Source organism: Sphaeramia orbicularis, chromosome 24 (genome assembly GCF_902148855.1).
Source record: "Sphaeramia orbicularis chromosome 24, fSphaOr1.1, whole genome shotgun sequence".
NCBI classification, from domain to species: Eukaryota; Metazoa; Chordata; class Actinopteri; order Kurtiformes; family Apogonidae; genus Sphaeramia; species Sphaeramia orbicularis.
In genome coordinates this window covers 28,522,860-28,536,581 of record NC_043979.1, presented here as the reverse complement: position 1 = coordinate 28,536,581, position 13,722 = coordinate 28,522,860, and the positions used below count along the sequence as shown (strand labels likewise).

Below are 13,722 nucleotides of genomic sequence, written 5' to 3'. Positions count from 1 at the left end.
AAAAGGTGTATTCAAGGACGTCTCCTGTGCAACACTGAAACAAATCTCTCCATATCATATTATACTATATATGAAGTATGTGAAACCTTGGAACATTTCCAGTGGTTCATTTATTGGTTCTTGTTACTGTATCTTTTCAATGATCTAAGTTTTCTTTAAATAAGCATGTTTTTAATATTGGAAAAAAACACTACAGTTTCTGCTTGGAAAATGATTAAAAATTTACCAAAAGAAAGTGCTAGGCCATTAGTAGGAGACAGAACATACAATGTTGCAGGACTATGGATTAGTATGTCTTATAAAGCTAATTTTTCACTCCCACTTATTGATAAGGCCAAATAATTGTATCTTACTGCATGAAATATTTGTTGTTTTATTCAATGGAAGGTGAACGTTGGCTTTACACTTGGTCTGAACAGAGCCTCAAAGGCTTAATATTTTCCACCAAAACTCTTGATAAACTGTGTATTTGGAGTGAGAGCTGTTGTCTGGAACCAGTTCTAAGAGACAGAGATGTTACAATTTCACATCTGTGGGTCGAGGAGAGTTAGCAGAGTTTGACAACTCTGACTTGAAAAAGTTTAGAGTCTTGGGATAAAAATGCCAAAATCTTCTTGCACAAGTCTCAACATTTTCCAAAGTCTTGTTCGTAAAAGTGAAACCCTTTCTCCTCTTTGATCAAATAGTAGACAAGAAGAAACTGTGACAGTAGCAACTGCTTATGGAGTTAATTATCCAAAGGCTACCTGCGTCTGAAAATGTGCACATATGAAAGTTCCTCATCCATATGCAGCATCTCTGAAGTAGCAGATAAAGGTGAAATGTGACATTTAAATACTGTCTCTAGCGTTTGTATAATTAATTCACATCACAGCAAGACACTGAAGCACAGAAAACCTTTATTTCCATTCTCTCACTGCTGCACAGAGCCTCCTGCTGAGTCCCTGGTGCTTGGAGGCGATGTGTTGGACAGAGTGGCCTCTGAACCAGACTCTGAAGTCTGTTTCTTGGCTTTTTGTGAAAGTTCCTTTGCTGAAGGTGGTCGAAGAGTGCACTTGGCTGCTTGACCATCACGTGTGACTTGTGGCTTGGCAACAAATCCGACCTGTACCTCAATTTGTTGCAGCAAATTCTCCAAAGTTGTGTCCTGTGAAAAGACAAAACAAACTACTAAAAGAAAAGGTCAGAAACTATCCACAAATACAGCACATCCAGAAATCATGTATTTCACCCCAAATGTTATACCAAACATGGCTCATACACTGAAAAAATTTAAATCTTACCAAGATAATTTTCACTTGTTCCGTTCGCAGATTTTTTTTCTTGAATTAAGCAACACAAAAAAATCTTGAATTAAGCAAAAACAATCTGCCAATGGAACAAGTGAAAATTATCTTGGTAAGATTTCTTGAAATAAGGTTTTCAAGATCTATTGTCTAAAAAGAAGTTCTTATATCTCACTTACAAGTTACTCTTTAGGCGATTATGTCTTATTTTAAGTGTGATGAGATATTTTGACTAGAAATTAGGAAAAAAAAAACACTTGGTAAGATTTTGATTTTTGCAGTGTATGTGTGAGCGTCTTCCTCACCAGGTTGGCGACTGGTTCCCTTCGTCCTGACCGCAATGTAATTCGAACATGGTGCTTCTTCTCCAGCCAGTTCTCCACTTGCTTCAACTTGGTTGTGAGGTCATGAGCTGTGATATTGACTGAAAAGGTGAGTTCCTTCACCTGCACAACAGCTGCAGAGAAAACAGTCAGCCTCAGTTTGTCTCATTTTTCTGTGATCCTCCACGGTCAAACAGTACACTCAGCATTTTAAACCAAAAAATGAAGTCATAAATTCTACCACAGAGGGGTTAATGTTATGCCGTTATTTTTTTGTTTTAGTTTTGTATCGTTTTTATTTGTTTATATACATTTTTATATTAAGCTCATATATTTGCTTTTTTTTTTTTTTTTTAAACACATTTTTGAAGTTTGGCTCTCAGAGTTTCATCAGAATTTCATCATTAGTGTCTGTATTCTGAGCAGCTATTGCTTATCTTTCACTGGATTAGGTTGAAATTCTTACTGCAGATCCAAGAAACCCTAAGGAAAATTTGCAATATGCTGAAATCATAGTAAAACAAAATTGTTTCCCAAATACTAATGTCAATATTCATTCCAGATATATACAAACTGTAAAGATGTTAGATTATAGCCTTGATCATTTCATGTTTTTCTACTAAAAATCTATTATTTTTCACATGATATTGAGTAGTTTTATTCCATAGTCATGTCAACTATGAGTTCAGGAAATCTGGAAGTTACACCTGGTGACATCTTGTTCCATGTGTCTAAACAAAATATTAATGTTAGTAATTTCAATCCATTCTGGACTTATTTCGGACCTCATGAACTGGTAGCATCATGAACAATAAAGCAGGCCTCGGCAAATCACACCTTCAACAGGTTTGGGCAGATCATTGCAGCGAGAATCATGACGTACCTTCAATTCATGTCATCACTGAGTAGTTTGATGTGATGGTGAAATCATGAAGTCTTGCCATGCTTGACAAGGAAAAGAAGAACTCACCTGCCTCAACACTGTATGCAACAAACCCAACTCTTACAAGCTGTGACACGAATATTTCCTGAGCCAAATTAAAAAAAAACCAAAAACATTGACACAATGTAACTCCAGTAAAAAAGTATAGATACTTAGCAATGCTATAAATATAAGATATGATTGTCTGTCTGCTTAAATGTGTTATGTGTAGTATTTCTACTTTAAAAATATTCAGATATGACTTTAAAAGTATCATAACGTTCAGAATAAGGAGCTGTGACATTACGCCAAAGGCATCAGTGTACTGGATGGCAGAAATATGAACTGAATATGTTCACACCAGTGGACTTACGTGACCACTAGAAATAGTGGTGAGGAAAACTAATGCCACTGAACCTTTGACTGAAGCATCAGAAAATAATGAGCTGAGAACGACTAAGAAACAACTTTTACAGTCAAAGAAAGTGAAAAAATGATAAAAGGTAGAATCACTGTTGTTGTTTTCACCACTGTACAAAGATGTAAATTAAAAGAATAGGGTTTGATGCTGAAATCACAGCATTTCCTCTACACAGGTGAGTTTAATTATTAGGCTTATGAAGATATAAACTTACTATGTGATGTTACTATCTCTACTAAGTTCACCATTTGTTAATCCACAGTTCAGACAAAACTGTGATGGTTCTGACCTTGTTTTGATGATTTCAAACAGATGTTAGAAAACAAAGGTGACCTATAGCGTTACTGTGGCTGTTGTATGTCTAAAAACAGAGCTAGGCTAACAGAGCTATAATGTAAACTATCAGCTGATGCAACAACCTACATAAAGAATTGAAGACATAGTCTTATTTTGACAAGCTCTGATCAATAAAACTTAGTGATACCATAATACAAATGTGTGTAAACAATGAGCTTTCTACTTTATTCAGTGAGTGATAGTCTGTGGATACGTAGTCTTAATTCGTTGGTGGTTTTTATAGTGATAAGTGTGTTCTGGTATGTGACTTCCTCCTGCTGTGGAGAATTTGTAATATCAACGCTACACAGAACCCCTTTAAAGGACTTAAATCATGACACTGAAAAGACTCACTCACTTGGTTTCTTTTTCTGTTTCTCCCGCAGCTTTAACTGTTCTTCGTGGATCTGTTTGCCGCTCATCAGGCGATAGACTGGAGGATCTTTGTGTTCATTGAGCAGCACTAGTTTAAGACCCTGCTCATCCATAATCTTGATGACATCTACACGGTGCATGGTGCCCAGGTCCTCTTCTGTCTCACTTATCAGCTGTACAAGACGATGAGGGATCTTACGGCCAACACTGCCAATGGTGGCAGTACCCCGGGGATTCTGCTTTTTCTTCTTCGGTGCAGTAGTCTCTTCTGTCTGCCCTGTGTCATCTACTGCTGTGCAGAATGGTGATCGTCTCCAGGAGGCAGTCAAAATATGACATCTCTGACTGCACACAGTAAATCTTGATGCAGCTGTCACATAGCTGGGAACGCCAATGTTTACTGTCCTCACTGCATGGGTCAGCAACCATCTCACACAAAATGCAGACATGTCCTGCACAAAAAGAAACCACATCAAATGAATCCTTCATAGCTCCATACATGTCTGATTGTGTGGCGATTTGGGGAAACACACAAAAAAAACAATATTAATCCAATTTTCACTCTATAGGGTAAAGTGAGAGTTGCAATTCGATCAGATTATTAGGCACCAACAATATAAATTCATTGATTTACATGCATTAAAATTTCATAACTTAGTTGGTCATGAAACTACAAAGATAACGAATAAAGCACAAAATAATTTACCCCCAAGAGGAACAGGAATTTGCAGAAATTGCAGTGTTTACAGGCAGAACATTCACGAGTGAAAAAGGAAAATATAAAAGTATCTGCTAAGACTAAAAGGATCTGAAACAGTTACTTTCTCTCTCTGATATTATATACCATTTGGTGCTATATAATGTTCAATGCACTAAGACTGCTATTTGTGATTGTTTTTAAACAATATAAACAATGCACCAATAGCCAATCGATACCCTAGATTTGTGGGGGAAAAAAAACCTGCTTTCTCTGCATCAGCAGATTACATTAAACATCTGCAAACTAAAGATGTATTCACTTAAAAGCCATTGCATAAAATAGAATAAAGTAAAATAGAATAGAATAGAATAGAATAGAATAGAATAGAATAGAATCTTTATTTTGTCAGTAGTAGTTTGTCACACACGAAGACCCACATTAGTATTTTTGATTAGGCATCAATTAAACTGACATAATTTGATATTCAGCATGCATGAAGCAGTGAGTAGATGAGGGGGATCTCCACTACAAACTGAGAGCAATCGTAAACATTTAACTTGATAGTTCAATAGTAACTCAATGCCGAAGTAACCACAAAATTAGGATGATTCGTAAAATGTCCCGCAATAATAATAGTATTTAACGCTGGAAGATTAAAGCATATGGAAACATTAAATCGTCTGTTTTTAAGGACAGTTCTGTATACAGTTGACAATGCTAGCATGTGAATAAGTATGACTTCTCTGGGACAAGTTGTGCAAAACATGTTTTTCTCTCAGACACACAGGGTTAGAGATATGTTTGCGACTACATATAAGTTAAAGAAGAAGACAAGCTCTACCGAAAATGCGTGGTTGTGCTTTTACTCACTGTTTATCAATGTCGTCTGTCCATGTTTTCTGTATCGGGGTGACTGGTGCATCTGCTTCCGCTTTGTGCTCTACTTCTACAGTCATAAGAATAACAAAGCCCCTCTACTGCCCCCTGCAGGAGAAAAAGTACATTACAGCCACTCAAATAGAAGCTGTTAATGACATAAAATAAATATTAATATTTGTACACTGATCTGGGTTACAAATGCATTTTCTGTATGACCAATCATTTTTGTTAGTAATAATCGTTGAATTTGCACATTTCCTGTTTGTCTACCGGTGTAGCCCGTTGGCCAATTTGTGAAACGTAGGATAGTAGGGGAAGGTACCGCCTTTCTTGCCTCTTATTGGCTAGAATAGCTCTGCTCCGATTGGCTACTTGATCTGGCAGTTAATTCACGTGCAGGGCAGGCTGTCAGCTACCACTCAAACTGTCAGACACCAGTAAATGCATCACTCAATAATAATAATAATAATAATAATAATAATAATAATAATAATAATAATAATAATAATAATAATATTCTACAACGGGTTCTTGTGTATTTCTAATACATATCCATACACTAGGAGGCAGTCCACTAACATTCACAGTCAGTCCTGGTACAAGTCAATTTAATATCAAATTCAAAGTTTCCACATTATGGAATATCAAACACTCAAGGATCAAAAACAGTGACTTAATATCATTATTCAAATCAGGACTCAAAATCTCTCTGCTAAAGGAATAATATTATATATTTTACCACCATGCTGTTCATTTTAAACATTTTTCATGATTGTGAAAATGAAATCCTATATGAGTCTTGATTATTTGTTTTCACAGTAATAAAATATTGTGCATTTTTTCTGTATACTTGTGATTTTTAAAACCTTCATGTGAAACCAAAGACAAATCCTGTCCCTGGTGGTAGACTACAGCGACTCCAAGTCAGATTCAGAATAATGACCACACTGTAAATGGGACAGGTTGGATGACTGTCTTAACGTCACTGATGTTGTATTTAATTTCTTGGTCAACACATCAGGCCACAATGGAACTCTTATGTTTTTATTTTATAAAATCTGTCAAATAAATGAATATGCCACATATGTAAAGCGAGAATGGAGTTATGTTATAAAACAGTAACTTAAGATGTCTTTCACATGGCCACACAGCAGCAACAACAAGAACCTTTTTAAAATAAAATGTGAAATACAATACAAGGCCATGTTCAGGTGAATGTTTTCTGAGGGCTAGGGTTGTTTGAAATTCATCCATTTGGTTGAGGAAAAACAGTAATGAAATTTGTTACAGTCATAAAATACTTCGAATAAATTCTGTATAAAAATTAAGTAATTTTACCAAGATTTTAACCCCAAATTCCTCGCCCTGTTTTACCCTCTTCCTGTGATTTTATTGTTGACTATTTTAATAATAAATTGAAATCTACCCTCGATGCCATAGCCCCTTTAAAAGTAAAAATGGGTAAAATAAAAAACTGCCCATGGAAAAATGAAAAAACAAAAAATCTCAAGAAAAATTGTAGGAAAGCAGAAAGAAAGTGGTACAAGAATAAAATCACAGTAAGTTATGAAATTTACAGGGAACAACTTAAAAACTACAATAACTGTCTGAAGGAAGAAAGACACTCATATTTTTCTAAACTTATAAATGACAACCGCCATAATCCAAAGGTCCTGTTTTCCACATTTAGCCCGGTAATTAACCCCATCTTCAACAACAGTGCTCCGTCAAACATGCCCAATTGTGATACGTTCTTAAGTCACTTCACCAGTAAAATACAGTCTATTAGGTCAGACCTGCAGCAACTACAGCCAGGCAATGCTTTTATCTCAGATCCACTGGTTTTATCTGCTACTTATAAAATTTTGCCCTGGTTGATGCTGAGAGTCTTAACAAAGTCGTTTTACAGTTAAAAACAACCACTTGCTTTTTAGATTCCATTCCCACATCTCTTTTTAAATCATTTTTTATATTTTTAGATCAAGATGTTCTTAATATTGTAAATTATTCATTGCAGACAGGGGTCTTTCCAACAGCTCTCAAAACCACCATGGTCAGACCCCTTCTCAAGAATCACAAACTGGACCCCTCCCTTGCCAGTAACTACAGACCTGTGTCCAACCTGCTGTTTTTAAGTAAAATTTTAGAGAAAATCGTTTTTAACCAGATCAACGATTTATTAATTCTGACAACATTTTAGAATTTTATCAGTCTGGTTTTAGAGCGCACTATAGTACAGAGACGGCACTGGTTAAAATTTTAAATGATATTAGATCCAATATGGACAACAAAAAGCTTGCCGTCTTGGTCCTATTGGATCTTACAGCAGCCTTTGACACTGTGGACCACCACAATTCTTTTAGACAGATTATATACCACAGTTGGTCTCTCTGGGTCTGTTTTTAACTGGTTTGAATCATTTTTAACAAACAGGGATTTTTATGTTAGTATTGGGGAACACTCGTCAAAAAGGTGCAAAATGGATTGTGGTGTTCCCCAAGGGTCAATTTTAGGTCCAACCCTTTTTAACCTTTATATGCTGCCTCTAGGACAGGTCATCAGAAGACACAGCATTAACTTTCATAGTTATGCAGATGAGACTCAGCTTTATATTGCTGTGTCTCCTGATAACCTCAGCCTCATCGACACCCTTTTTAATTGCATTTTAGATATTAAGTCCTGGATGGCAGCAAACTTCCTCCAGCTCAACCAGGGCAAAACCAAGGTTTTAATTGTTGGTCCTGAGGCTCAGAGGGAGAGGCTCAGAGCTAAGCTCCAAACCCATTCACTCGACTCTTCTGAGAGGGTTAAAAGTCTGGGTGTTTTACTAGATTGTGAGCTTAAGCTTTGAGCCACACATAAGGTCTTTTACCAAAACTGGTTTTTATCATTTAAAAAACATTGCCAGAGTACGACCATTTCTCTCTCAAGCCGGTGCAGAGACTTTGATACATGCATTTGTCACAAGTCAAATTGATTATTGTAACGCTCTCCTTTCTGGTCTTCTTAAGAAGACCATTGCACCGCTGCAGCTGCTCCTGAACTCTGCAGCCCGACTGCTGACAAGGACCAGAAAGAGAGAGCATATGACACCGGTGCTCAGGTCTCTGCACTGGCTCCCTGTGAGCTTCAGGATCAATTTTCAAGTGCTTTTACTGGTTTTTAAAACTCTTAATGGTCTTAGCCCTATTTATTTATCTGATTTGCTTTTAACATATGAGCCCTCTCAGACCCTCAGATCCTCAGGTAGTAATCTCTTAACTGTTCCTAGAGTCCACACTAAAACTCATGGTGAGGCCTCATTCAGCTTTTATGGCCCCAAACTATGGAACAGTCTACCTGAGGACCTGAGGTCCGCTGCATGTGTTCATATTTTTAAAAGTAAACTCAAAACTTATCTTTGTAGTTTAGCTTTTAATTAAACTCTTACTGTAAACTTTACTTTGTTGCTTGTATTTTTGTTTGCAACTGCGGGACAGTGGGGGGTTTTGTTGTGAAGCACTTTGTGCTACATGTAGCATGTATGAAAGTGCAATAGAAATAAAGTTTGATTGATTGATTGATTAATTGATTGAAAAATCCAACATGTTAAAATGCTGATATTTTCCTAAAACAAACATTGCCAAACTCTGCTCTCCTGATAACACATGCAATAAATGACATTAACCAGCGGCTAGCATAACGGCTAATTTAGCATTTGTACGGATGCTAAACTCATTGAAAAGTCAACATTCGCAAACTCAAAACTCAACAGAATTCTTATAGGATAAGTCGGATATTACAAAGACAACTTACAGAAGTTTGGCCTCCTTTAACTCATGAATAATAACTTTAATGAACTTTTTTTGGAAGAGCTCAGCTCTACAGCAACACTCCAAGGTAGATGATCATCAGCACATCAGCTGACAATAGCCATTACCCACCATCCATTGCGGTAGTGGATTTTATCGCAAATTTTGTTATATTTTCTAAGAAAGGATTATTATTTTTACATGAAATTTGGTCAGTGTGCTTGTAATGTAATACTGATCTTTTTAATGTATATATTTGTTTAGGTACACCCTAAGTGAAAAATGTATCCATGTATATAGGTCATATATAGCATCTTGAACTCTCATTACTTTAGGGTCTTCTCCGAGTGGTATACAAATTTCCAATCAAAGGTCATGGGAGAGGACACCAAGTACCCATCTTGTTTTCCACAAAATTGCCAGGTTACAGCATTAACACTTTGGCCACCATGTCAGCTTAATTTCTTTACCCATGGCAGCTGCTCCTGCCTTTCAAAGTTAATTCAACTTGTTTAGGCCTGACAATGTCACTGAGGACAGACCGGGTTCGGGTTAACCCCCTCCCACGACCTTTGATTGGATTTAAATCCCACCGCTACTTCGTGCAAACCAGTTTTAACTTAGATTGCGCAATTTGCCCCTGCTCACTCATGCATGAAAACCTGGGTCTGTAAATTTGGACTGATGTCCATAAAAGAAAATTCCAAAAATTATCAAATGCGGAACTGGAGGTAATTTTTCAAAATGAATAGTTTTTTTGATGCATCCTGTATTTACAGAGGAAGAAATTCAACAGGACTACAAAAAAGTTCCTGTAAATATTGGTGGAAAATGGGTTTATTGTGATAGGCTAAGTACAAAGGCTGAACCCAAAAGCAAGACCACAAAATACAAGTAAAGTTGAGTGTTTTTATTAAACACTTTAACAGGTGAAATTATACAACAGATATAATATTAATTCTGTGATGCCACTGAGTCCGGGGATAAACGTCTGGGCTGCGGGTGGATACGGCTGACGACCGGCTTGGCCGGGCCGGGAAAACCCCAACGGAATCCCCACTAGGGACAAACAGAGGGTGGTCAAAAAACAAGCCAGGTCGTACACGGGGAAGCAATCAAACAAACAACGGTACATGGGGACAGGCAGAACTCACGGTCAGTAATCCAGGCGGATGGTCGAAGCACAGGTAAACGGTGGAGGCTGAGGTAACAAAGGGAGTAGGCAGAATCAGAGTCGGGTACACGAACCAGGTCGTTGACGAGCAGGCAGGATAGGCACAGGCAGAACCAGTGGTCGAGGGACAAAAACGGCAGACAGACTAACAGGATCCAAAAACGCTGGTGAGTGAGCACAACAAGTTGTAGAACACAAACTGGCAAACAAACAGGGGAAGACACAGGGTTTAAATACACAAGAGGGCGGGAAGACAATTGGACACAGGTGGAGATAATCAGGGAGGAGTCAGGTAATCAGCACAGGTGGAGCAATCAGGGAAAGGAAGTAAAGACACCAGACATGACACATGAGGGAAACTTAACAAAATAAAACAGGAAATGACAGACAAAACAGAAAAGACAGACAAATCCAGACAGTCTGGGAGCAGACATGACATTTATGTGTCTTGGAGGATCCTTAATATTGGCTTGGAGGACAGTCAGTTTGCCATTAGTCATAAAAATATTCAAAATATACAGTAAATATAAACTGACTCTGTTTTTTACATGTGTTTAATATGTGTATGTGGTGTTTCTGCATGTTCAGCTAACGATGGGTTAAACCACAGGTGTCCAACATGCAGCCAGGGGGCCAAATCCGGCCAGCCAAAGGGTCCAGTCTGGCCCCTGGGATGATTTTGTGAAATGCAAAAATTACACTAAGATATTAACAATCATTTTAGTACAGGTTCCACATTCAGACCAATTCAATCTCATAATAACCTACAAATACTCACAACTCAATTTTTTCTCTTTGTAAATGTAAATACAACCTGAAATGTCTAAAGAGAAGTGCAATTTTAATAATATTCCACCTTTTACTAAATATTTTGCGTATATGTAAATCCACTGTGATCTGGAAGTTATAATGTACATGTGGAAATGATAAACTAAAGCATAATAATGTTAAAATTACAAGTTTTTTTTTTTTTTTCAGTTTGTTCATGTTATTCACATTGTTTGAAAGGATAGTTTGTAGATGTAAATATTTTCATCATGTAATTTTACTTTTTTCACTGTAAAACATTGAGAAAAGTTTGGAGTTGACATTATTCACATATTATTACCTCCGCCAAAGAGGTTATGTTTTTGCCAGGGTTTGTTTGTTTGTTTGTTTGTTGGTTATTTAGCAAGATAACTCAAAAAGTTATTGATGGATTTTCATGAAATTTTCAGGAAATGTTAATACTGGCACGAGGAACAAATGATTAAATTTTGGTGGTGATCAGTGGGGGGGGGGGGGGGGGGGGGGGGGGGGGTCAGATTTTCTTTTCTAGTTATGTTATTATTTTACTGGTCCAGCCCACTTCAGATCAAATTTAGCTGAATGTGGCCCCTGAACTAAAATGAGTTTGACACCCCTGGGTTAAACGCAGAGGGTCAGTTTCGGTGTGTGTTGCATGTCCAACACATACTGATAAAAAAAGATTCTTCTGGAGGTTTACTGAGCATCATGTAAAACAGTGTCATACAACCACATCCCAAAAACTCCTAATTATCCCTTTAAGATCATAGGGTGGTGGAATACATGTTAAAAGTGTCCTCATTCTAAAGTGCCACTCTGTGGTCAAACTCACACATGTAGTTCATGGTCTGGTCACAGTAGTGGTCCCACCAGTCACCGTCGTCTGACGACATTGCCACACAGTTCTCCCACCGCACGCTGTCTGGCTGGCTGGACAGGAAGTGTTTGCGCCACTGGAAGTACGAGACCCGCGTCCCATCGTCGAACAAGTACATCCCCTCAGATCGAAGGTCACTGATACCGAGCCAGTTCCCCGGGCGGAAGAAGGACTTGACATAGTCAGCCAAGGCCTCCTGCTCCTCACGAGGCATCACCATGCAGCCATCGCGTTCCAGACACTTTCTGGAAGCTCTGGCATAGTCCTCATAACTGTTGTAGACCAGGCAACATTTGTATCCCACTCGATGTCCCTTTTGGCAACCTGAGAGTCAGAAAACAACCAGAGATACTCTGTTAACGCCTACTACTGGCAGTTTAGAAGAAAAAAAGCTAAATTATCACAGTTAATGGAGCTGCCATGTTGCTTCTGTGATGCATTTTGGGTACTTATATCAACACATATTTTCCCACCTCTGTTTTCAAGGATACGCACATATCATTCACACACAGTCATTTTCAGATTTTTTTTTTCTACAGAACCTACATAAATATGCTGTAGAGCGCCACCATGGGGTTAGGGCAGTGATGTGCCAGGGGTCGTCATGAAAAATTTAAAAAACTAATACAACAACCTTTATTCCATGGATGTCAAACTCATTTTAGTTTTGGCCTAGTAAAATAATAGCATAATAACTTATAAATAATGACAACTCCAAATTTGTCTTTTTTTTTTGTAAAATTACAATCTAAAAATATTTATGAATTTTTAAATCTTTGTTTTCACCATTTACTTTTAATGGGTGAAATTTCACATGTCTATAGCAGCAAAACTATTGGTTGAATTCATACCAAATTGGGTTTATAGATTGCTAGTGACCCAGAATAGATGTTGTTATATTTTGGGAAAACTAGGTCAAAGTTTCAATTTTTTTAAACAAATTTTTAAAATCTTTTTACTTCTCCCATTTACTTATAATTCGGAAAAATTTCAAATGTCCATCAAAACATCAATTTTGTTTCAAGTTACTTCAAACTTCGCACATATATAGAGGCAATTGATATGCTGACATCAGCACACACATAGACATGATGACATCAGCTAGATCAATGCCAAAATAAGCTTCAATGCATGTGAGGGGCGGGGTTTGTTGTGCCTGGCACCACTTGTTTATTCATATTACTGCTGTATTAATGAGTATCTTGCATTTAACTGCTGTAGATGTTTAAGTAGAGACTGGTCTCATCTTGATTTCAGACAAAGCATAATTGGTGATAAATTTACTGTTCATTCCTTGCCTTTCATATAGTTATATCAGCTACAAACACATTCTTGCTGCTTTAATATCCCAGATAAAGAAAATAAAAGACAAACAGCAAAAAGGACAGAAGAAACAAACAATGTAAAATAAAACAGCCTGGAAAAATCTTGAGTCTCTCTGATACATAAATATATCATAAGACTTTGTTTATTACCCACAGACACAACATTGCCAACACATTTTAACTACACATTGTGGGCTTTTTGCAGATGATGTTGTCCTGTTGGCCTCATCGAACCTGGACCTTCAGCGTGCACTGGGGCGGTTTGCAGCCGAGTGTGAAGCGAGTGGGATGAGGATCAGCACCTCCAAATCCGAGGCCATGGTTCTCGACCGGAAAAAGGTGGTTTGCCCTCTCCGGGTCGGTGGGGAGTCTTTGCCCCAAGTGGAGGAGTTTAAGTATCTCGGGGTCTTGTTCACGAGTGAGGGAAGGATGGAGCGTGAGATTGACAGACGGATTGGTGCAGCGTCTGCAGTGATGCAGTCGCTGTACCGGTCAGTTGTGGTAAAGAAGGAGCTGAGCCGAGAGGC

General features: G+C 37.8%; 1 protein-coding gene and 1 long non-coding RNA gene across 2 annotated transcripts in view; both read right to left on the bottom strand.

Moving 5' to 3' along the window:
* Positions 1–879: 879 nt before the first annotated feature.
* Positions 880–5,348, bottom strand: mtif3 (mitochondrial translational initiation factor 3). Its single transcript, XM_030128674.1, has 4 exons — positions 5,234–5,348; positions 3,647–4,115; positions 1,592–1,743; positions 880–1,147 (listed from the first exon to the last, which is right to left on the bottom strand). Exons 2-4 carry the CDS (start codon positions 4,110–4,112, stop codon positions 914–916), a joined length of 852 nt encoding a protein of 283 aa, XP_029984534.1. The 5' UTR covers positions 4,113–4,115; positions 5,234–5,348; the 3' UTR covers positions 880–913.
* Positions 5,349–6,336: 988 nt separating this feature from the next.
* Positions 6,337–13,722, bottom strand: part of LOC115415183 (uncharacterized) — a 12,703-nt gene continuing 5,317 nt past the window's right edge. Inside the window, exon 3 of the long non-coding RNA XR_003934772.1 lies at positions 6,337–6,471. This is a non-coding gene — a long non-coding RNA (uncharacterized LOC115415183). The remainder of the gene's footprint in view (positions 6,472–13,722) is intronic.